The following is a 22,617-nucleotide window of genomic DNA, read 5'->3' as shown; positions in this document are numbered from 1 at the left end:
GTGATATAAGATTCGATTTGATAAGTAAAAAAGTCTCACATATCCAGGAATCCTGCTTGAATTTTGATGTTAGTGAAGTGTATTTCAATCGTAATATTCCAGAGTCTGGCTGCTCTCTAATGCCTGACAGCCAAATCAGGTAGATGAAGCTAAAATAACAAATAAGAAAAAATAGCCCACAAAAGGACTCTAAGTGCAGTATAATTTATTATAAATGAATAAAAAGACTGTAGCCCCAATCCCTTTAGTAGAGCTACTTACAAAAAGCAACCTCAAACATGTGAGGTATGTATTAGCGTTCAGTATCCCAACCAGCCGTCTCCCTGGAAAGTATAAAAACATCCACGGAAAGATTGTCCACTTTACACAATCCTCTTGGCGTTATAGGGGCTGTTAGCTCCGTCTAATCCAAAGTATATCTTTCACAGGCCGACTCTCATCAGAAAATGCTCAAAAGTATAACACCAGTCCGGGTTAATGTGATAACGTCAGTGACGTGAAGGGGGCATGTCTAACGCGTTTCACGGAAGTAACTCCGCTTCATCAGAGGCAATCTCTCTTGCCTCTGATGAAGCAGAGTTCCTTCCGTGAAACGCGTCAGGCACGCCCCTTCACGTCATGACATTGCCTCTGATGAAGCAGAGTTACTTCCGTGAAACGCGTCAGGCACGCCTCCTTCACGTCACTGACATTATCACGTTAACCCGGACTGGAGTTATACTTTTGAGCATTTTCTGACGAGAGTCGGCCTGTGAAAGATATCCTTTGGATTAGACGGAGCTAACAGCCCCTATAACGCCTATAGGATTGTGTAAAGTGGACAATCTTTCCGTGGACATTTTTATACTTTCCAGGGAGACCGCTGGTTGGGATACTGAACGCTAATACATACCTCACATGTTTGAGGTTGCTTTTTGTGAGTAGCTCTACTAAATGGATTGGGGCTACAGTCTTTTTATTCATTTGTAATAAATTATACTGCACTTAGAGTCCTTTTGTGGGCTCTTTTTTCTTATTTGTTATTTTAAATAGAATATTATGTGTTCTTAGTTGTTATCCTAAAATAGACTTTAAATTTAAAACTAAGTTTCCTATAAAACTGTTAAAGGGATACTAAACCCACATTTTTTTCTTCCATGATTCAGATAGAACGTGCGATTTTAAGCAACTTTCTAATTTACTCCTATTATCAATTTTTCTTCATTCTCTTGATATCTTTATTTAAAAAGCAGGAATATAAAACTTTGGAGCCGGCCCATTTTGGGATTAGCCACCAATAAGCAAGCGCAACCCAGGTTCTTAACCAAAAATGGGCCATCTCCTAAGCTTTTACATTCCTGCTTTTTAAATAAAGATAGCAAGAGAAAAAAGAATATTTGATAAAAGGAGTAAATTAGAAATTTTCTTAAAATTCCATGCTCTATCTAAATTATGAAAGAAAACAATTGGGGCTTGTATCCCTTTAATGAACTATAGTGGCAAACAAGGCTTTTCCTGTAATTTATCTTCACCTTTATTTTTTTTTCATATCCCCAGAAGGACTAGATGTCGTGCATACTTTGTGCTTAAAGGGACAGTAGTTTTATTTTCTTATAATTTATTTTTTAACATATTGTTTCGCCAAGCGCTCTCCTATGCTTCCCCAGATAAGAATATGGACAGTAAACTAATATGTGTGTATCCTCCAATTATTGACTGTATCCTTATTTGCAGGGACAGGGAAGCACTCTGGGTACATGAAACAAGTGTTTATTTTTTTCTCTAGGATCTTCCTTTAGGTATGCTTCAATAAACTGACCCTGCTACATGCTACACAGGTATTGGATAGCAAAGGCGACATATACTCAAGAGTGTTTTCAATAAGTGTATCTTGATTTTAAAAAGCTGACAGTATTTTTTTCCTAACAAAATGACAGTTGAAAAAGCTTTTTTTTATTAAAACATTTTCTGGCATTTCTTAATGGGTTAAACATACTATGATTTTTTTTTTATTTACTTTACTGTCACTTTAACATTTTAGTGTTTTTTATTAGTTTCTCCCCCCATTTGGATTGTTTATTTTTAAAATGATATATCATTTACCTTCCAGTTGTACTTGCTGTAGTGTGGTATCCTCCGCAGCAAAATTAATATAACTTGACTGTACTACACTGAGCAATAAATGACCTGCTTGCAGCAGAAGCGTAATAAATATATATTATATTTATATATTTTCTTAAATCTGTGTTTTGTCGATAAAATAATATGTTCAGAAAACTGTCCTAGCTTTTTCCTGGCTATTTTACTTGAGATTTTCTTTAAAATCCTATTTTTGAACCAGCTTTTTTTTTTTTCTTTGTGCAATCTATTTTCGGACATTTTCTCTCTCGTCTGATGTGCACGCAATGCCAGTAGGCTTTTTCTGTTGCTGTAATTACATATATGCTGTGTATTTAACTGACAGCCAAATATATCTCCCAATGGTTAGACCTGATATGTCACACTGCACAGCTTTTGTATGAAATATTGTCTTTTGATGACTATTAAACATTATGTTTTTTATATGAAAATAAAATACTATTACAATGTATTACTAATTTGTTACTACTGAAAACATATAGATAGTCGTGCTGTTCAATTCTACTTCCTGCAGCAATATTTAAACTAATATTAAATTAAAAAAAATATTTAATTATATGTAGTGAAAAAAAATACTTTGCAAAATACTTTCATTATTTATTATGTGATTTCCAATTTCCATTTTACTTTTATTTTTCAACACTTAAACCGTTAATATAATTCTAAAAAAATACATAATATAATTGAAAAAACAATCTGCATAATGTTTTTTTGCTTTTTTAAATGAATTTGGAGTAATGAAATTAGATATAAATAAATGTGTACACTGTTCTAAGCAATCACTAAGGAGCATGTACCAAGGTCAGAACTGCAGCATATTTTTTGGACAGTAGCGAAAAAATATAAATTTGTAGTAAATTACAGGAAAAACAGGACAGGATTATTATCTTTTTTTAATTTATTGTGCCTTCAGATCATACAATATTTTTTTGTTTATTATTCAAGAGTAACCTGCTATGCTAGAATTATATAATATTTTTCATGTATCACCAGTTTGGTGCAAATATTTACATGTAATAGGCTTTAAGAAGCTGCAAATGTAGCTTTGGAGCACTTTCGTTTGCAGGGTCGCATGAGTGAGCCTGAAGCCGATAGTTAAGAAGGAGCGGCCAACAGATCATTGCTTCTGTACCTACTACGCCAACTCTAAAGTGGCATTTCTCTATTTCCCGGACTTATCCCACAGGGTGATTGACAGTCTGCAAAAGCAACAGCTTGTTCAATGATAAATACGGGCAGCGTATGCTTCCTGCTAGCCACGATGCCGAGCAGACAGGGGCAGAGATGTCCGTCTGGCCTTTGGTAAATCTACCCCAATATATTAACATTGCAGATAAGATACTAGACGTTAATCTGAAATAAAATTAGCTCTCTCTCCCTTAAATTTTTTTCCTGGTTTCTGTAAGTGAAACCAGGGAACTCTGAGAGACACCTACACACTGCCTAACCGCGTCCCTGCACACCCCACCCAAAGACTAGACATGTCTCTGCCGCTATCCATCATAACTCCACCTACTGAACACTTGAGACTCCACTCTCTAATTCAACCTTAGCCGCTAAGCCCCAGATTGGATTCATTAAATAAACTTATGTAAGTAACATACTACTTACATGCTACTACTTCATTTAATATGCATGACAGATGTTTTTGAATTTAAACTCCATATACTTTCATTATTGGGGTGACAGGGGTATATAAAAAAATAAACCTAGGACGTCGGATGAATTTCAAAATGAAGTCTACAGTGACTACAAAAAAGATTGGGAACCACTGCACTAAAGAATGAACCACTGCAATAAAGAATGAACAGTAGTAAAATATTGCATAGATAATAATATAGGCACTGGAAGGCTGGGTAGGTTGCATTGTCAGATTTAAAGGGACACTGAACCCAAATTTCTTCTTTCATGATTCTGATAGAACATGCACATTTAAGCAACTTTCTAATTTACTCCTATTATCAATTTTTCTTCGTTCTCTTGCTTTCTTTATTTGAAAAAGAAGGCATCTAAGCTATTTTTTTGGTTCAGGACCATGGAAAACACTTGTTTATTGGTGGGTGAATATATCCACCAATCAGCAAGAACAACACAGTGTGTTCACAAAAATGGGCCGGCATCTAAACTTACATTCTTGCATCTCAAATAAAGATACCAAGAGAATGAAGACAATTGGATAATAGGAGTAAATTAGAAAGTTGCTTAAAATTGCATGCTCTATCTGAATCATGAAAGAAAAAAATTGGGTTCAGTGTCCCTTTAAATATTCCTTATTTTTAAGGGACATAACATTTCCTAAGCAAATTATGATGAAATTAAAATTTATTAAGAGGATGTGCTACTTGAAAAATAAAGGGCCAGATAATGAGTGGTGCTTTAAAAGCTGCGCACAAGCGGAAATATTTTTTTCGCTGGTGTTTGCGTGTTTCGGGTTTAGCGCTCGTATTACAAGTTGAAAGTAAACACGAATGTGTGGGCACAATCGTGATTTATGCTAGAATGATTTCCGCATCCTAAGAGCTCTTGTTAATTTTTTACGCAAAACATAGTACTGACTACAAGTTTGCTGGAGTCAGGTTAGTGTAACTTGGACAGTCATTGAAGGGAACGCCGCTGAATTGTATAACTCTGTGATAGTTTTGCAGGCTCAGCATAACCAAAGGTCCTACACTAGTAGGCAAAAACCAGTAACAATCTACAAAGCAGTGTGAGATATCTAAATACTGTCCAAGGGGCCGATTTAACAAGCTGTCAATTGGCCCCAATGCAGCTGTATCCGCACGAGCCTTCAGGCTTGCCGGAAACAGCCATTAAGAAGCAGCTGTCTTAAGACAGCTGCTCCTTAACTCGTCTCCTACCCGTATGCAATCGGCTTGATTGACACCCCCTGCTCGCGGGCGATTGGCCACGAATCTGCAGGGGGAAACATTGCACAAGCAGTTCACCAGAATTGCTTGTGCAATGTTAAATGCCTTTAGCGTATGCTGTCGGCATTCAGCGATGTCTGTCGGACATGATACGCTGAGCTGATCATGTCGGACAGACACTTACTTGATAAATCGGCCCCAATGTCATAACTAAGCAGGTACATTTAGGGATATGTCTGCAAAGCAATAGAGTTTACAATTGCATGTGCAAAGTAAAAGAACATGCAAATTAAATACCAGGTCAGGAATCCAGGCAGAGAAAGAATGAAATGCGCTTGTGTTGCCCACTAGAGCAGTAGGCAAAGAGGATTGTTCTCTTTTAAATACCAAAGCATACAAAATAGTGCCGCCAGAAGAAGAGGCATTGCAAAAGGCACATGTGCACTCAGAAGGTATGAGCAGGCATGCGCATCTGGGAATCTGGAAGAAGCAAAAGAGTAGCAAAAGTACTATAACGCTCAGCAATCTGAGAGCAAGTCCGGACAAGACGCATATGTGTGAAGCCACCAATCAGAAGCTATCTCCCATAGTGCATTACTGCTCCTGAGCCTTGGGGTGCTTTTTAACAAAGGATATCAAAAGGACAATGTACATTTGAAATTCTAAGGGAATTTTAAAGTATCTTAAAATGACATGCCGTATCTGAATGATGCAAGTTACATTTTATATTTCCTTTGGCTTTAAGTCTCATTTTTGTGTCCATTCTTCAGCGCAGCGGTTCTCAAGCTTGTTTGTACAGAAACACTATAGTTGTTTATAGAACCATGACTTCTCAACAACTAAAATAATGCATTTTAAATATTTATATAAAAATGCAGATACTATGAACTAAATATGTGAACCTAAGGAGGCATTAAAAAAACACCTTTTGTTTGTTGTTAAAGGGGCATTTTACTCATGTATATAAAATAGTAGCAGTTTAACATGTACAAAAAAGAAATAATAATAGTAATATATATATATATATGTATATTTTTTGTACAAAACAGTTTAAAGGAACACTGTACCCAAAATTTTTCTTTCGTGATTCAGATTGAGCATGACATTTTAAGCAACTTTCTAATTTACTCCTATTATCAAATTTTCTTCATTCTCTTGGTATCTTTATTTGAAATGCAAGAATGTAAGTTTAGATGCCAGCCCATTTTTGGTGAACAACCTGGGTTGTCATTGCTGATTGGTGGATAAATTAATCCACCAATAAAAAAGTGCTGTCCAGAGTACTGAAACCAAAAAAAGCTTAGATGCCTTCTTTTTCAAATAATGATAGCAAGAGAACGAAGAAAAATTGATAATAGGAGTAAATTAGAAAGTTGCTTAAAACTGCATGCTCTTTCTGAATTACAAAAGAAAAAAATTTGGCTTCAGTGTCCCTTTAAGTATGCCTGTTGAAGTGAAACAGGAAGTGCATGATTGTTGTCTGGCTAACCGAGACAACACCCACAAAAAAAAAATGCTTCTTCAATACAGGAAGGTCAGTGAGAAAAAAAAAAAGGAAAAAGTATCATAATACATTTTGAAGCATTCTCTTTTAGATACAACAAAGGGCCAGATTACAAGTGGAGCGCAAAATATAGATTTCTTGAAAGTGATATTTGCTCTCCACTTTGTAATACCAGCACACGCTAATGTACACTGGTATTACAAGATGACAGCAATGTAAAATATACTTTATTTGGGGTCCAATTGGGGCACTTTTTGAAAATTAACCAGAGATTTGATCTCTGCTTAATGTTCAGAGCAGTATTTGCTTGTATAAGCAGTTTGGGATTAATTACCTTTATTCTGCCTTCTGTTCTGTCCTTATTAGTGAAATTCACCAGTGAGCTTTTAATTACACATCACAATATTATCAAAATAACCATTACAGGAATCAATCTCATTAAAAAGTAGAGAAATCAAGTCACCAGAGCATACATAATGTTGTAAATGGACATTTAAAAAAAATAAAAATATATAAATATATATCACTTTATTTTTTTTCTGTTGGAGCTCTTAATATGTTTACGCCAGAATAAATAAGTCAATTTAAAGTGAATGTAAACTTGCGCTTATTAGCTCAAGCCATACGATAGAAGTTAAAAAATGAATGAGACTTTCATTCATGAAATGTTTAGTATATAGTTGATTGCAGATGAGTCATCTGTCAATCAATTGCTGAATATGGCGACCGGAGGATCGTTTTTATCCTTATAGCGTTTCATGTTAAATATTCCTGAAGATAAGTATATACTAAACATTTCATGAATTAAAGTCTCATTCATTTTTTAACTTCTATCGTATGACTTGAGCTAATAAGCGCAAGTTTACATTCACTTTAATAAATGCAATTTAACAATAAATTACTTTCAACAATAAATGACTTTCGACTTTTATGTTTGCCATGAACCTGATTAAAGGGACCCAGCGGTCGAAACTGAGATGCACGTGGATTATGAATAGAAACATTTTCTAGTAAAAGCAGTTTTACTGTGCATGAGCGAACAGAGCATATGTACATACATTTTGTGGAGCATCATTCAGTCATGCTCCCTGCACACACAGCCATCAGTGGTTCGTTTTGCGTGGGCAATGCCGCAAGTTGATTTACTGAGCAGATGCAGTGCTTGAATGTGGGTACACAGAGCATATGTGCATATGTCTTACTTGACCATGCACAGTAAAAGCTATCTCTGAAACTCTGTATTGTGAAAAGGTTTCTATTTAAAATTCAAATTAATATATATTTTTCTGTTTTGATCATTAATGTCTCTTTAAGTGAAAATAAACATAGCTTGAAACATGTTTGAGGAATTGGGCTGGATCCCAAGAAAAATCTCAATGGCTCCTAACTACATTCAATCCTCTTAGGCTCTTACCTTGTTTTTTTTTTTGCCAGAGACAAACACCTAGGTAAGTGAAATATATATATACTTATATATGAATTACTGTTGTAGAACTGTGTCAGAACAGGTGGGCAGATGACCGCTGGCCAATGGTGTAGGTAGAGACACCTCACAAAACTCTAAGGGAATGTGGCTATTACATATACCCTTCCCCTTGTGGAATAAAATATGTGATTCTGTACTTTTGTTGATCTTTTTGATGTTCTTCAACATTCTTTATATTGGAAACAGCAGTGTGTTCGCAGATGACTACAAAAAGAGTGGATTTTTGTTTGTTATCAAGAGTTAGGTTATCCCTGTAGATAATATTAAAGTCAAGACAGTCTTTGCAATATTTTAAATTCTTGCTAAATTGATTACCAGGTATATCGAATATATTTAATCAGATATACAGGGTTCTTTCTTTCCTAGGTTTCTTAAGACCCGGCAAAAGGGAGGGTCTTTTGAGTTGTGCTATAGAATTTTGTTAATTTACAAAAATTGGACCATTTTGAAAAAGCGTTGTCACTGTTAGAATCACAAACTACTCCTCAATGCAAAAAAATAATAATTTCATGTTTATGTCGCTTTCCTTTGGCTTATTAACCCTTCCAAAGATCTTTACCATTGTTCTAACATCTTATCTGGCACAGGTCAGGTCAAAATCTCTGACAAATCACCATCATCAGAGCAGATGGTTTATCACACATTGAGGCTCATTCAGCAGCTTCAACCTTTAGGATTTTAGAACTATTATTCCTAAAGCTTTCTAATACTTTCAAAATAGGTTAATTACGCAAAAAATATTCTTATACATTCAATACCATTCAAGAGGTAAAAACTCAAAGCACATGAAAATTCTATTTGCTTATCATTATAGGTGGTGCTGGTTTTAACAACAGCCACTGCATGTAACAATTGCAGTTGAAATTCTGTCTAAGTGGAACTGCATGAACTAAAATTTTCTTAGAGAATTTCTTTCACCAATGGCCTGATGATCCAAAACTTGTTTGCAAGGAGAGAAATCAAGCAAAATATACATATTTATATATTTTCTTGTATTGTAGATGTCTCCCCTTCACACCCAGAACCTGCATAACTAGATAAACAGCTCTCAAACTAAAATTTTCCTTTTCTAAAATACTTTCAGGGACCTCACAAAAATGACAAGACTTTGAAGATAATCTCACAAGACCAGAGAGCTTTAGGTTGGTGGTTGATAAGAGACAGTTGCTCCAATGGAAGAAGAATTCAGCAGTTTCACCAATTCCATTCTTTTGAATTGTTTTAGAACAGGTTAATGCTCCCTCATCAAGGGGGTATAGCAACAGGTTCATAATGTGAGAAGATGGATGGATCATTGGGTAGACAGAAATTCAGCTCAAGACAATATCCACAATACATATTCTAAATTATCTGACAATCTTTAGTCCTCAGAAGCTTCATCTTGGCAGGGGTCTCTAGAAATTTGGATTTTACCAGAAACCAAGGTTATCAGAAAAAGAGTTTATAGCAACAAAGGACAACTGCAAGCTTATCAATAATTTCATTAGAAGCAATCTGTTGAGGCAAATATGTCTCTTTTGAGCTTTATTTCCTTTAATTGTTTTTTTTTTCCGCAATTGATTCAAGAGATTAAACATGACAATGCGAGAGGTGCCTGGTGCCTTTCTAGCCCAAGAGAACTTGTTATTTGCATCTAGTAGGGTTTTTTTTTACTTCACAGCCTCTGTTTTTGGGGCTATTTATTTATCAAAGCAAAGGTAGTGACACTGGGGATTAGGTTACTCAAAGGTGAAGGCCACTCAGATAAGCTTATTTCTAAAGGCATTTAAATCTATCAATCTAATATTTTGCAAGGTTTGGGTCAGTTCGGGCAAATAGTTGGAGGGAAGGAATATCCCTTAGAACTTTTTATCTCTGTATGTATTCAGTAGATTGTGGACTTCCTCCAGTTTCAGTTCTTCAGTTTCAGCAGAAGATTTTTATACTTATGATCTGACTTTCTTTCTGGTATGATTTTGTATTGCCCTCAAAGATCCTGTTGTCTTCTGGACTCTAAATAGAGTTATGAAGTTTCTACATCATCATCAAATTGAGCCATTGCAGAAAGTGTATTTAAAGTTATTAACTATCTGGTAGCTTTGTATGCAACTATGTAAGTTTCTGAGCTGGTGGTCCTTCTTATAGTCAATCCTTATTATTTTTCATCAAGCAGTGCTCAGAATGGTAATTTCTTACTAAGGTGTTTTTGTTTTCAGGATATGAATTACATATTAATATTAACAGTGGTTTCTTTATGCTGCTGAACACTAGAAACAAGCAAGATGCTCTTCTACACATATCTGATGTTTCTGATGCTTTCAGTTCTCTCAAATATTATTTGGAAGCTAATTTTTAGTTCTTTATTCAGGTGTCAGGAAAGGCCATTATGCTTTTAAAATGATTTAACCAAGAGTATTCTCTTTACAGTCATGGTGACTTATCATTTTAGGACAAACAATTGTTTCTTTTAAGATTCCAGCCCATTCCTTTCAAGTGGTTGCAGCTTTTTGAACCATTTATTGTGGAGTGATTTTATTTAGCAGCCAAGTGGTCTAAATTTTACCGGTGTAATGAGTTACAAACAGCTTTTGGTAGGAAGATCTTATATATTGTGCTTGTAATACATTTTTGTATAGTCCTTATACTTCTCAAAGCCATGTCATGTTCAACTCCTATCTCTTTCTTTTCTTGATACAAGTTCTTGCTTAGAAATAGGTGGCATTACTCAAGCAGGAAGAGGAATGGTCTGGGGTTATTAATTTCTCAAACTTCCGGGAGGTGTTTCTAACTACTCCAGCCAATCTGCACAGTCTATCTACCCATCTTTATGATATGGTTATACTTTATGAAGACATTTATTAAAAATAATATATAATTTTGAATATATAATCTTAACCAGGGGTGGCCAAATACAGTCTTACGACTAAGTTCATGCATCTTTTCTGAGAGGGATAATCATACAATGAGGACAGAGTTTTGGCAACTCTAATCTAAACCATGTATACAAATATTTATAGGATTTAATACTTGTAATAAATTAATTATGCTAATATTCACCTTCCTTTTACGATATCTTTAAACAAAAGAGTCTAAATGAAAAAGCAAACCTCTTTAGTGTATGTTTAAATAATAGTAACCAAATAATAATAATCAAATATCTTCTTTTGTTGTTAAAATAAAATTGGAGATATATACATTTATTTTATTCCTTGTAGATTTCAGCTTTCCAACCAAACACTTTGACACGCAAAGTGAAGAGAACCCTACCCAGCCCTCCTCCTGAAGAAGCTCATCTTCCCCTTATTACCAGTCAGGCTCATTCTCAAATGTACATGCCCAATCTCACTCAGAAGATGATGGGAAGTCAAGCTATGCAGCTACCGAAAGTTGGTTTCCTTAAAACCATTGATCATGACCTCAAGATGGTAGAACAAGAATCCACAAAGCTTCGGAAGCAGCAAGCTGAGCTAGAAGAGGAGGAAAAGGAGATAGATGCCAAGTTAAAATATTTAGAACTTGGTATAACTCAAAGAAAAGAGACTGTTGGCAAAGATAGAGGGGGTACACAAGATTTCTCATACCTAAGATGTTTGGGTGAGAACAGGGATTATATGTCAGATAGCGAGCTCAACAACATCCGAATTTCTGGCTATGATAGCAATACTCTTTTAAATAGGACTGGCACTAACACCCAGTATTCTGACTTTCAGACCACACAGCAGTTCCAAACAGCAACATCTAGTTACACACCTAACAGTTACCAATATACCACTGGTCATAATGTAGCCCCTGTATCAACCACAATTCAGCAGACACGATTTCAACAACCTCAGTATTCTGTATCCAGTAACGGTCCATCTCAAACTAGCTTTCAGTCTTCGATATCTGGTTATCCCATGCAAAGTTCATATCAAACTCACACTGTTGCTCAGACTACAACGTACCAATCAGATCTTGGTCTTCAAAGCCATTCAGGTTTTCGTCAACCAAATCCTTATCAGGCTCAGACAACATATGCAAACCAGTCTTCATTGCAACCAACTTTAAATTCAGGCTTTCAACCACAGGGTGATACCCATACTACCCATCAAAAACCAAGACAGACATCACTAGCTGACTTAGAGCACAAAGTATCTACTAACTATGAAGTGATTGCAAACCCAACTGTGGTAATATCATCAGCTACGCCTGATACAGCCTTTAGTAGCACTACAGTGGCCAGTAACTTTGACCAGTACAAGGCTCCAGAGGGAAGGCCTGCAGAGAGAGGTAATGGAGCGGAAAGCCCTTCAAGTAGTTACACATCAGATTCTCTTTATAGTAATCTTGAGCAAAATATCCCCCGTAACTATGTGATGATTGAAGATATAAGTGAACTTACCAAAGAAAACCCACCTCCAGCAGAAAGCCAAAAAGTAGAGCCTCTTCCTCAGTCTCTCCCACAGAGCAGTAATGGGCGCCAAGTAAAAGAAAAAAATGGTCATGTTGAAGCTGAAAGTTCAAACAAATGTTGTTATTCTAGGGTTGAAGAGGAGTCTGAAGAAGATATGTATGATCACCATAGCTCAGACTACAGAGGCAAAAGCAGCTATCAGAGAAGTTCTGAAAATAATGGCCGTGATTCTGGTAGCGGTAACTACTATTATGGTGAAAGTGATTCTAGACACAGCACACGTTTAGACAAACATGGATCCAATTCTGGGATGCACAAACATTCATCGAAAAACCTGGCACCAGCTGTAGTTTCCTCCAAACGCAGCAAGCATCGAAAACAGGGGATGGAGCAAAAAATCTCAAAGTTCTCTCCTATTGAGGAGGCAAAAGATGTAGAGTCTGACCTTGCAGCTTCTTATCCTGTGACCACATCTGTTAGCAACAACAATAGTGTGTCATCAAGAGCAAAAAAGCTTCAGGATGAGATTACTTATGGATTGAAGAAAAATGTGTATGAACAGCAAAAGTACTATGGTGTTTCTAGTCGAGAAATGGTAGAGGAAGATGATCGAATATATGGCAGTGGAAGTCGATCAAGATCAGCTTCTAGTTATGGTATAGAAAAATCAAGTAGAGATTCTGGAAGCAGCAGGAGCAAATCCTATGAACGAGATTGTGCAGACAGATACCATAAATCAAGCACAAAACCTTCCTCTCTTAATATGAGTCAAAGCCGAGGAAGAGCTCCAGTGCGGACACAGGCTTCAGAAGAGGAAAGTCCAGTTAGTCCCCTCGGAAAGTCTAAAGGTGTCTCTCATTCATCTGGTGGACACGTGTCTCAGTCAGCAGCAGAGAGTTGTCCTCAGTTTTGTTCCAGTCATTCGCTGCCTGATGTGCAAGAACATGTCAAAGAAGTGCCAAGGACCCACACATATAAACAAGAAGAAAATTACATGATGGATGACACACACTGTGTTGTCTCAGACAGTGAAGGTAAAGGCTATAAATGGTGATATCTCAGCATGCTGGAGATAATTGCCTATATTTTATGTCACATGCACTTCATAGAACTATATCATTGCTCGAGCTTGCATTGTGTGCCTTTCATTTTCTTTCTTTTTTCTCTATTTTTTATGTGTCAGCATGGTGCACTTAAAAGCTTAATTGTGTTTATTGTTTAATATGTGTAATCGCATGGTGCAATCTAACTTTTTGTAGCAGTCAAGTTTTGGTCCTGTGGTGTATTTCCATGCAGTTCTTGCATGTCAAAAGCTGCTCCTTTTACCTGTGTTGCATGGCTTCAGTCTACTCTACTCTAATATAAATGGTCACAATTGTTGACCATGATTTATTTTTGGTTTCCAAAGCCTATCATTTGGGTCAGGAGGAAACGGATTGGTTTGATAAACCCAGGGAGGCTCGCTCAAAGTACTATAGTTCACACTCTTCATCACAGAAGAAAATGCCAGTTAAACACACTTACCATGATTATGATGAACCCCCAGATGAAGACATGTGGCAACATGATGACTATTCTCAGTCTCGTCACTCATCTAATAAAGATCACAGACATGGAGAATCCGGAAGACATTCTTCATCTCGTCATCCTGAAGATCAATCCAGACGTTCATCTAAACAGTACATGAGAGAGCAAGGGCGCCATGATCCCCGTCCTCATTCACACCCTTCTTCTACTTCTTCTTCTTTGAAGAAGTCTCAACAGTCTGATTCAAGAACACAGTCTGGGTACCCTTCAAGCTCTGCTGACTATGTGTCTCAGTCAAGAGAGTCAAGATCAGCATCAAGTTATCACCATACTTCTGAATCACAAAAGTCACAGAGGCAACCCCAAACATCACAACAACAAAAGACTGAATCCCAGCCTCACCACCAACAATCACAACAAACAAGACAACAGCAACCTGGGCAACAATCAAGACAACAGCAGTCACAGCAGCAACCTTCCAGGCAACAACAGCAACCAGTTGGATCTTCACAACAATCCTCTCATCAGTCGCCTCATCAGCAATCATCTCATCAAAGCACTCACCCACCAACTGCTCATCAGCAAGGCTCTCACCAACCATCTAGGGCACAAGCACAGCAGCAGCAACAGCAACCATCCCAACAACAGCAGCCACCGCAGCCACAGCAGCAATCATCACAAGTGCAGCCTGCTTCACGCCCACCCCAACAGCAGCAACAACCTTCACAAACAGCAAAACCACAGCAGACTCCAACGCCTAGTGCTCAGCCATCAATGACTGTAAGTAATTATATCACTTTTAAACTATAACTTTTAATTACTACCTTTGCTTTCATGTTTCTGTGATAATATCACATTAGTGGGTTCTTGCTTTATTCCATTTGAAATAGGTAGAACTTTACAGGAAGACCTTCCCTTATAGGAATGTCCAATAAAGATTCCTCAGCACCAACAGTAAAATGCAATGTTTATTCAGCAAACAAACAATTCCTACTGCAACGTTTCGGCCATCTTGGCTTTAATCATGGTTAAGACCAAGATGGCCGAAATGTTGCAGTTGGAATTGTTTGTTTGTTGAATAAACATTAAATTTTACTTTTGGTACTGAGGAATCATTATTGAACATTGATACTGAAAGGGTATACAAGTAACGCTACCTACATCCACCATAAAGAGCAATTACAGTTATCTATACCCAGGAGGTTCTAAAGCCAGATATATTTTGTTCCCTTATATGAAAGGTATCTTTCAACCTATTTGGAATATGGAATTGTGGGCCATTCTCTGCTTTAGACTGAAGGATTTTTTGCTACCTTTGTGAAAAGGGAGTTAGACCCCTGTCAGTTCAGTTCCCCATTTCTGCTAAACTCACCCCCCAGGTCATTCATCATGATTGTTTGCAGCCCATACATACAGCCTTTAACACACAGAAGAAATAACCTGTAACATGTCCCATTGGTCTATAGTGCTGGATTTCAATCTTCTCACTGAGGGACTATTGATATTTTCTAATGAGAACATTTCCCTGCTGCTATGGGCAAAACGTGTTTCAAGAGGATATTTAGCAGCATTTAATGGTCCTTCTGCTATATGAAAGTTTAATTTTTACATTAGTCTGTCATTATTTTGTTACAATTATTAGCAGAAGGGTTGTTGATAGTTACTAGTCCTCTCATTAATAATTTTGACAAAATGGAAATCTAGCCCAAGTTACATTGCTGGAATTCCACTCCTATAAATAGCTGCTCATAAGAAATTCAAATCCCAGTGGTAAAAAAATTTATGAGAGCTCCTTCCCCATTGCATCATTCTCAGTACTTAAACTGTCTCCCTTGAAATAAACAATACTATAAAACATAAACCTTAAGTCCATTTTGTCTAATGTCCAGGAATTGTCCAGCTTGATAGAAAAGAAAAGCAGTCTTGATTGACCTGACTAATAAACTAGGATTTTGGATTATTGGGCTCAGTGTCAAAATTTATCCTGTACCCTGCCCTCTTTTTCTTGTTAAGTTTAAGCGGTGTTAGTAGGAACTGTGGTAGGACATGGTTACGGTTACGGTAGGTGGGATAGGGTTAGATTCACTGTTAACTTTTGTGGGACCAGATCATTAGTGGTTGGTAAAAAGCAGATTGTACCAACAGAGGAGCACATTACAGATTAGTTCAACTGTAATCTTTACAAACACTAGTCTGTTCAGTGGGTGTAGTCTAGAATCATCAACGTTCAAAGAAGATTGTCTTCTCTGGTCTCCTATCTGCCAATAAACACTTAGGAGATCATGGCAGTTTTTTTTAAAGACTATCATTGCCTGTTTGTCAGGATTATATGTGATAAAATAGGTGAGGTTATATAAATCAGTCTCCAAAACTGTATGAATTCTGCAATGAAGGAAGCTTTTCACATTCTCAGTTGGGAAGTGGCGTATGTGAGTTTAGATCTCTGCCATTCAGCAGTATGAAGTAGATTTGATGGATTTAGTGCTCTTAGAGCTTTAGGAATCTTTTCCTCCTAGTGGCCAGGAGTTAAATTCCTATATCTGCTCTCCTTTGGAAGATTCTGCATTCCAAAGAGCTTTATTTACTTGCTATGGGAAGCAACTCCCCACTCCTGGGAATTTTGGAATTTCAAACTCAGGCTTGTTTTTTTGAGAATTGAAGGGACATGAAGCTCAATTTTTGTTGTTGACGATTCAGATAGGGCATGCAATGTTAAACAACTTTATTATTTACTTCTATTATCTCATTTTCTTCAATCTATTTGTATCTTTTGTTGAACGTATCCGGAGCACTATATGGCAGCATAGTTTTGCAAGAATTGTATCCATTTGCAAGAACACTAGAGGGCAGCGCTATTTCCTTCCATGTAGTGCTCCAGTTACCTACATAGGTATCTCTTCAACAAAGAATACCATGAGAACGACGCAAATTTGATAATGGAAGTAAATTGGAAACTTTTAAAAAAAGTGTACCCTCTGTAATAAAATTGGGGTTTCCTTTAAGTGAGGTCTGCCTGTGCAAGGGTCAGCTTGATCATTTCCATCCATGCCCGTGACAGTAAAGTAAAATATAAACTTTCATTAAACTTTCAGATAGAGTATACAATAATAAACAATTTTCCAATTTATTATATATCTATTTATATCTATTGTCAATTTGATTTGTTCTTTTAGTATCCTTTGTTGAAAAGTAAACAATAGCTATAAGCATTGTTACAAACACTGTTGCCAGGTAGCTAAAGACACATGCATGCTCCTGAGCACACCTAGGATTACTCTTTAACAAAGGATATCAAGAGAACTAATCTAAATTGATAATATAAGTCAACTGGGAAGTTGTATAATTTTGTATGCTCTATAATCCAACAAGTTTAATTTTGTCTTTACTTTCCCTGGGTGCTGGATGAGGGGTAAGTATCAAAACCCTCAATCTCAGCTCCCTTAAATATGTGTGAGTTTCTCACACACAAAAAAAATACCTAAAGTAGGGTTTATATGTGAACAGCATCTAAAAACTCAAAAACAGCTCAGCACAGGGATGGAAATGGCTCAGCAATCAAAGGGTTAAAGAATTAGAGTTAGATAATTAAGAACATCTCTTAAGGGACTTTAAATGTGAAATGTAATTCCCCATAAAGGGATTAATTAAAAACGTTGCAATGCCCTTTTAATTTGCCAGATTTTCCTGTGATTTAAATCTGAAAACTGTAGTTATTCAAATGCTTTAAGGAAAGCTGAAGTGCATTTAATGGAAAGCAGAACACTGACGCTTTTGCATCCCACACTGTGATTGGTTAACACATACAGAAGTTAATTTAAATCTTCCCCGATTGGCCATATCGAGGAAGAAATTATACACTCAAGAGGATGTTTAAGGGGTGTGTCCCTGGATTGCAAAACAATGCAAATTGTACTAACAAATATTTTAATTGATTGCTTTTAAACGTGTCTTTTGTATGCAGATAGTAAAATAATGTATACAGGAGAAATAGAAGCAAAAAAGGTGGACAATTAAAATTGAAAATAAAAATTGAGGAATTAAAGTAAAAAACCTCCCACCCTAGACCTGACCTTTAATTTGGTTTTGAGAAAATCGGCACAAATGAAAAAACTACTATTCTACAGTCATAATATCAGATTCATTGTGTGTCTTTTTATTTAAAAAATGTCATTGCAGCCAAAAATAGAGCCGGTGGATACTGCAAAGACTGCGGCAAAGCCTGCACCCCAACAAGCAAGAGTGCCCCCAGCTCAGACGCAAGTACCGGCTGCAGGTCAGTTACTTATTGTTAGTAATGTTCTGCTTAGAAATCACTATATTGTTTATGCATTTTATTGGTTTACTTCTTTTTCCTGACCACATTGGCTTCCAATGGACCTGTTTATTGCAGAATTGTCACTGTCACTCTTGCCTTGATGTCCTTTGTGCAAGTCTTCTAGTTTACAGGAACAGCAAGGCCCCGCCCACAGTCACCACAACTCTGCCCCCTCCAATTGCAGTCCCATTCACAAAACATTTGCAGCTCCTCCCACAACCCTCTCTCACAAGGCCTAGACCTCTGAGTCCTGAAAGATATCAGGTTAATGTTGTGAGGTATGCAATGGATGTAAATGAAAATAACTATTGCACGTGAGCGATATGTTAGTATTTTGCGGCTCTTTGCGCGCACATCGGGTTAGTGCGACTTCAGAGCTCTGGTTAGCTATTAGGCAAGACACAAAAGTTGAACAAAATACATCGAAAATACATGTAAATGTACAGTTACGCTCGTAAAAACACTTGTCTGATAAACATTATTTTAAAAATTGCATTAAAAGTTATAAGGGCTCAAAGATATGAGGTCTCAGGTAATAGAAAAAAAAGTCAGGCAAAGGACTGCAACATAGAAATACATACATATACATGTCTAAATATGTGTATGCATATATATATATATATATATATAATATGTATATGTTTTAATGTATATGTACTGTACATATTTCACATTCCAATGTTCTTCACTTACATGATACATATTTCTCTCTATATTAATTTATATAAACCTATACCTGTATATCTATTCCTATAGATAGTCCTAAAGAAAAAAAGCGCACTCCAAAGGACTTACATAAGTATCCACTTTAATGTGTGAACGTTTTCAAGCTGAGTCAGCTCGTCCTCAGACAGACAGAAAATCAACAGTTACACTTACCACCACCGTGACTTTATACCCAATAAAACCAAACAAACACGCTCTACACGTTAGACCCGCCCCCTGGGGGAGGAGTAGTCAGCCGTGTCAACGTAGTTTTGTATTGGTGTAACCCAAATGTGACATATATAGCACATATAACATCTAAATCAGCAATATGCATACTAATTAGATCTAATGCGCATACACCAACAATGCAGCAAGCAGGCACAAGAGGAGACAGAATACACAATATAGTGGGCATAAATGTTATAAGCATATCTGACCGGGTAACCATGGTAGCCAACAACAGAGCCGTGAGCTAGATATATAGGTATAGATATGTATTTTACATGAACATTATCAGATATATAAATAGAAATATATAATTAAAGGGACAGTCAACACCAAAATTGTTATTGTTTAAAAAGACAGATAATGCCTTTACTACCCATTCCCCAGCTTTGCACAACCAACATTGTTATATTAATATACTTTATAACCTTTAAATCTCTAAATTTCTGCCACTACAGACAGCCTCTTGTCACATGCTTTTTTATTAGCTTGAGACTGCTAGTTCCTGTTTGCCAATTAGATAACATTGTGCTCACGCCCGTAGGCTGTGGATGACACTGCACTAATTGGCTAAAATGCAAGTCAATAGATAATAAATAAATAGCCATGTGATCAGGTGGCTGTCATAATAGGCTTAGATACAAGGTAATCACAGAGATAAAACATATTGATATAACCATGTTTTCTGTGCAAAACTGGGGAATGAATAATAAAGGGATTAAATAAAAAAGAAGATTGTCCCTTTAATAATAAAAAGTACATTATTTTCTCTCACTTAGATTACGAGTTATGCGCGCTATAGGGAAATTAACAAATGTAGTAATAGTTGCGTTATTTAACCCTCTATAGCGCCACCATTACAAGTTTTCAAACAGCCGGCTTGTGCGAGCGATATGATTGCGTTGAGCTCCATACCGCACACAATTCAATCACTGTTTTGACGTGCTCGTGCAAGCTTCCCCCATAGACATCAATGGGGAGAGCGGGTCAGAAAAAGCCTAACATCTGCAATTGCGGAAAGAAAAGCTCCGTAACGCAGTCCCATTGATGTCTATGGGGGGAAAAAAATAGCGTTTAAACCTAACACCCTAACATAAACCCTACGTCTAAACACCCCTAATCTGCTGCCCCCTACATCTCTGCTACCTACATCATGTTATTAACCCCTAATTCACACCCTGTTTAGCTGCTCCCGATATCGCTGCCACCTAAATAAATCTATTAACCCCTAATCTGCCGCTCCCGATATATCTCTGCCACTATACTAAAGTTATTAATCCCTATTCCCCTTCACCCCAACATCGCCCACACTATAATAAATCTATTAACCCCTATTCCAACCTATTAACCCTTAAACTGGCATCCCCCCACATCGCAACAACCTAAATTAAACTATATTAACCCCTAAACCTAACCCTAACGTAACCCTAACCCTAACACCCCCTAACTTTAACATAGTTAAAATAGAGCTAAATTAAAATTACAATTATTAACTAAATAATACCTATTTAAAACTAAATACAGGTTTACCTGTGAAATAAAACCTAAGCTAGGTACAATATAACTAATAGTTATATTGTAGCTAGCTTAGGTTTTATTTTTATTTCACAGCTAAGTTTGTATTTATTTTAACTAGGTAGACTAACTACCTAGATAAAATAAATACAAACTTACCTGTGAAATAAAACCTAATCTGCCTTACACTAAAACCTACCATTACAAAAAATTAAAAAATCTACCATTACAAAAAATAAAAAAACACTATAATTACAAAATATAAAAAAACCTACCATTACAAAAAATAACAAACGAAATTATGTAAAACAATAAAAATTATTTCTATTCTAATACCCAAAGGACACACCCCAAAATTTAAAAACCTAATCTATAATAAACTACCAAGGGCCCTTAAAAGAGCCTTTTGTGGGCCCTTAAAAGGGCCTTTTGTAGGGCATTGCCCTAAAGTTAACAGCTCTTTTGCTACAAAACAAAACAAACACCCCCTAATATTATTACAACCCTGCACCCCCCAAACCCACAAAATAAAAATAAATTAAAACTTAATCTACCCATTGCCCTGAACAGGGCATTTGTATGGGCATTGCCCTTAAAAGGGCGTTTAGCTGTTTTTCCTGCCCTTAAAAGGGCATTCAGCTCTTTTATGAAATGCCCAAGCCCTAATCTAAAAATAAAAACCCACCCCAAAACGAAAAAAATACATTACACAAAATAACAAACAAATTATCAAAAATAATAAACATTATTCCTATTCTAATACCCATTTAAAAAAAAAAAAAAATCTCCCCAAAAAACCTAATCTAAAATAAACTACCAATAGCCCTTAAAAAGTCCTTTTGTAGGGCATTGCCTTAAAAGGGCATTTAGCTCTATTGCATTGCCCTAACCCTAAACTAAAAAAAAAAAAACACCCACAAAGTTTAAAAAATCCTAACACTAACCCCCGAAGATCCACTCACAGTTGCTGAAGTCCCACTTGAAGGATCTTCATCCCGGCGGCTCAATCTTCATCCAGGCGGCATCTTCTATCTTTATCCCAGCGGCGCGGAGCGGGTCCATCCTGAAGACATCCGGCGCGGAGCATCCACTTCATACACCGCCATATACTGAATCTTCAATGCAAGGTACGCAATTTAAAATGGCGTTTCTTGCATTCCTATTGGCTGATTTGATTTTGGAAATTCAAATCAGCCAATAGGATGAGAGCTACTGAAATCCTATCGGCTGTTCAAAACAGCCAATAGGATGAGAGCTTCTGAAATTCTGTTGGCTGTAACTTTTTTTTCCCATAGACAATATGGGGTTGTGTTAGGGAGATTTTTTATCTCGTACTTCAGGTGTTAGATTTTTTTTCTAACACTCTCCCCATTAATGTCTATGGAGGGAAGCATGCACGAGCACGTCAAATCAGCCCTTCGATTTTGTGCGGTATAGAACTTAACGCACCATAACACACAGCACAAGGAGGCTTTTCAGTAACTCGTAAAGGCAGCGCTATGGAGAGTGAAATAACGCAACTTTTTGGCGTTAGTTTCGCACCCTGTTTAGAGCAAAACTCGTAATCTAGGCGATAGAAAATTATGTACTTTTTATGAATAAATATATATATATATCTGATATTTATGTAAAATACATATCTGTACTTATATATCTATAGGTATATATAAATATATTTATAGAAATATGAATTTACAATAAAAAGTACATTATTCTGTATGTGAAGAACATTGGAATGTGACATTTTCATAAATCCTGTAAGGTTAGAGCGCGAGAATAGGTTTTAGGTTTCCTTTCAGTTTGCGCTCTCTATTGACTTTTATTGGGAGAAGTTAACGTGGTCACAATAATTTGTTAGTATGCATTGAGTTTTGCTTACTACTTTGCTCAACTTGTAATGCACGCACTACCAACTCCCACAAAAACATCCATCTAGCAAAGTATACTCTCGAGCGGGAGCGCTAAATTGCGCTCCACTTG

General features: G+C 36.6%; 1 protein-coding gene across 1 annotated transcript in view; it reads left to right on the top strand.

Annotated features, from left to right (window-relative positions):
• BSN (bassoon presynaptic cytomatrix protein) overlaps window positions 1-22,617 on the top strand; it is a 551,915-nt gene that overhangs the window by 396,131 nt on the left and 133,167 nt on the right. The window contains exons 5-7 of the mRNA XM_053689411.1: window positions 11,170-13,381; window positions 13,756-14,654; window positions 18,051-18,147. Of these exons, the coding sequence (XP_053545386.1) occupies window positions 11,170-13,381; window positions 13,756-14,654; window positions 18,051-18,147 (3,208 nt within the window). The remainder of the gene's footprint in view (window positions 1-11,169; window positions 13,382-13,755; window positions 14,655-18,050; window positions 18,148-22,617) is intronic.

The sequence above is a fragment of the Bombina bombina genome, chromosome 7, assembly GCF_027579735.1.
Source record: "Bombina bombina isolate aBomBom1 chromosome 7, aBomBom1.pri, whole genome shotgun sequence".
NCBI classification, from domain to species: Eukaryota; Metazoa; Chordata; class Amphibia; order Anura; family Bombinatoridae; genus Bombina; species Bombina bombina.
The sequence above is the reverse complement of the archived record's forward strand: the minus strand, read 5'-3'. Positions and strand labels throughout refer to the sequence as shown.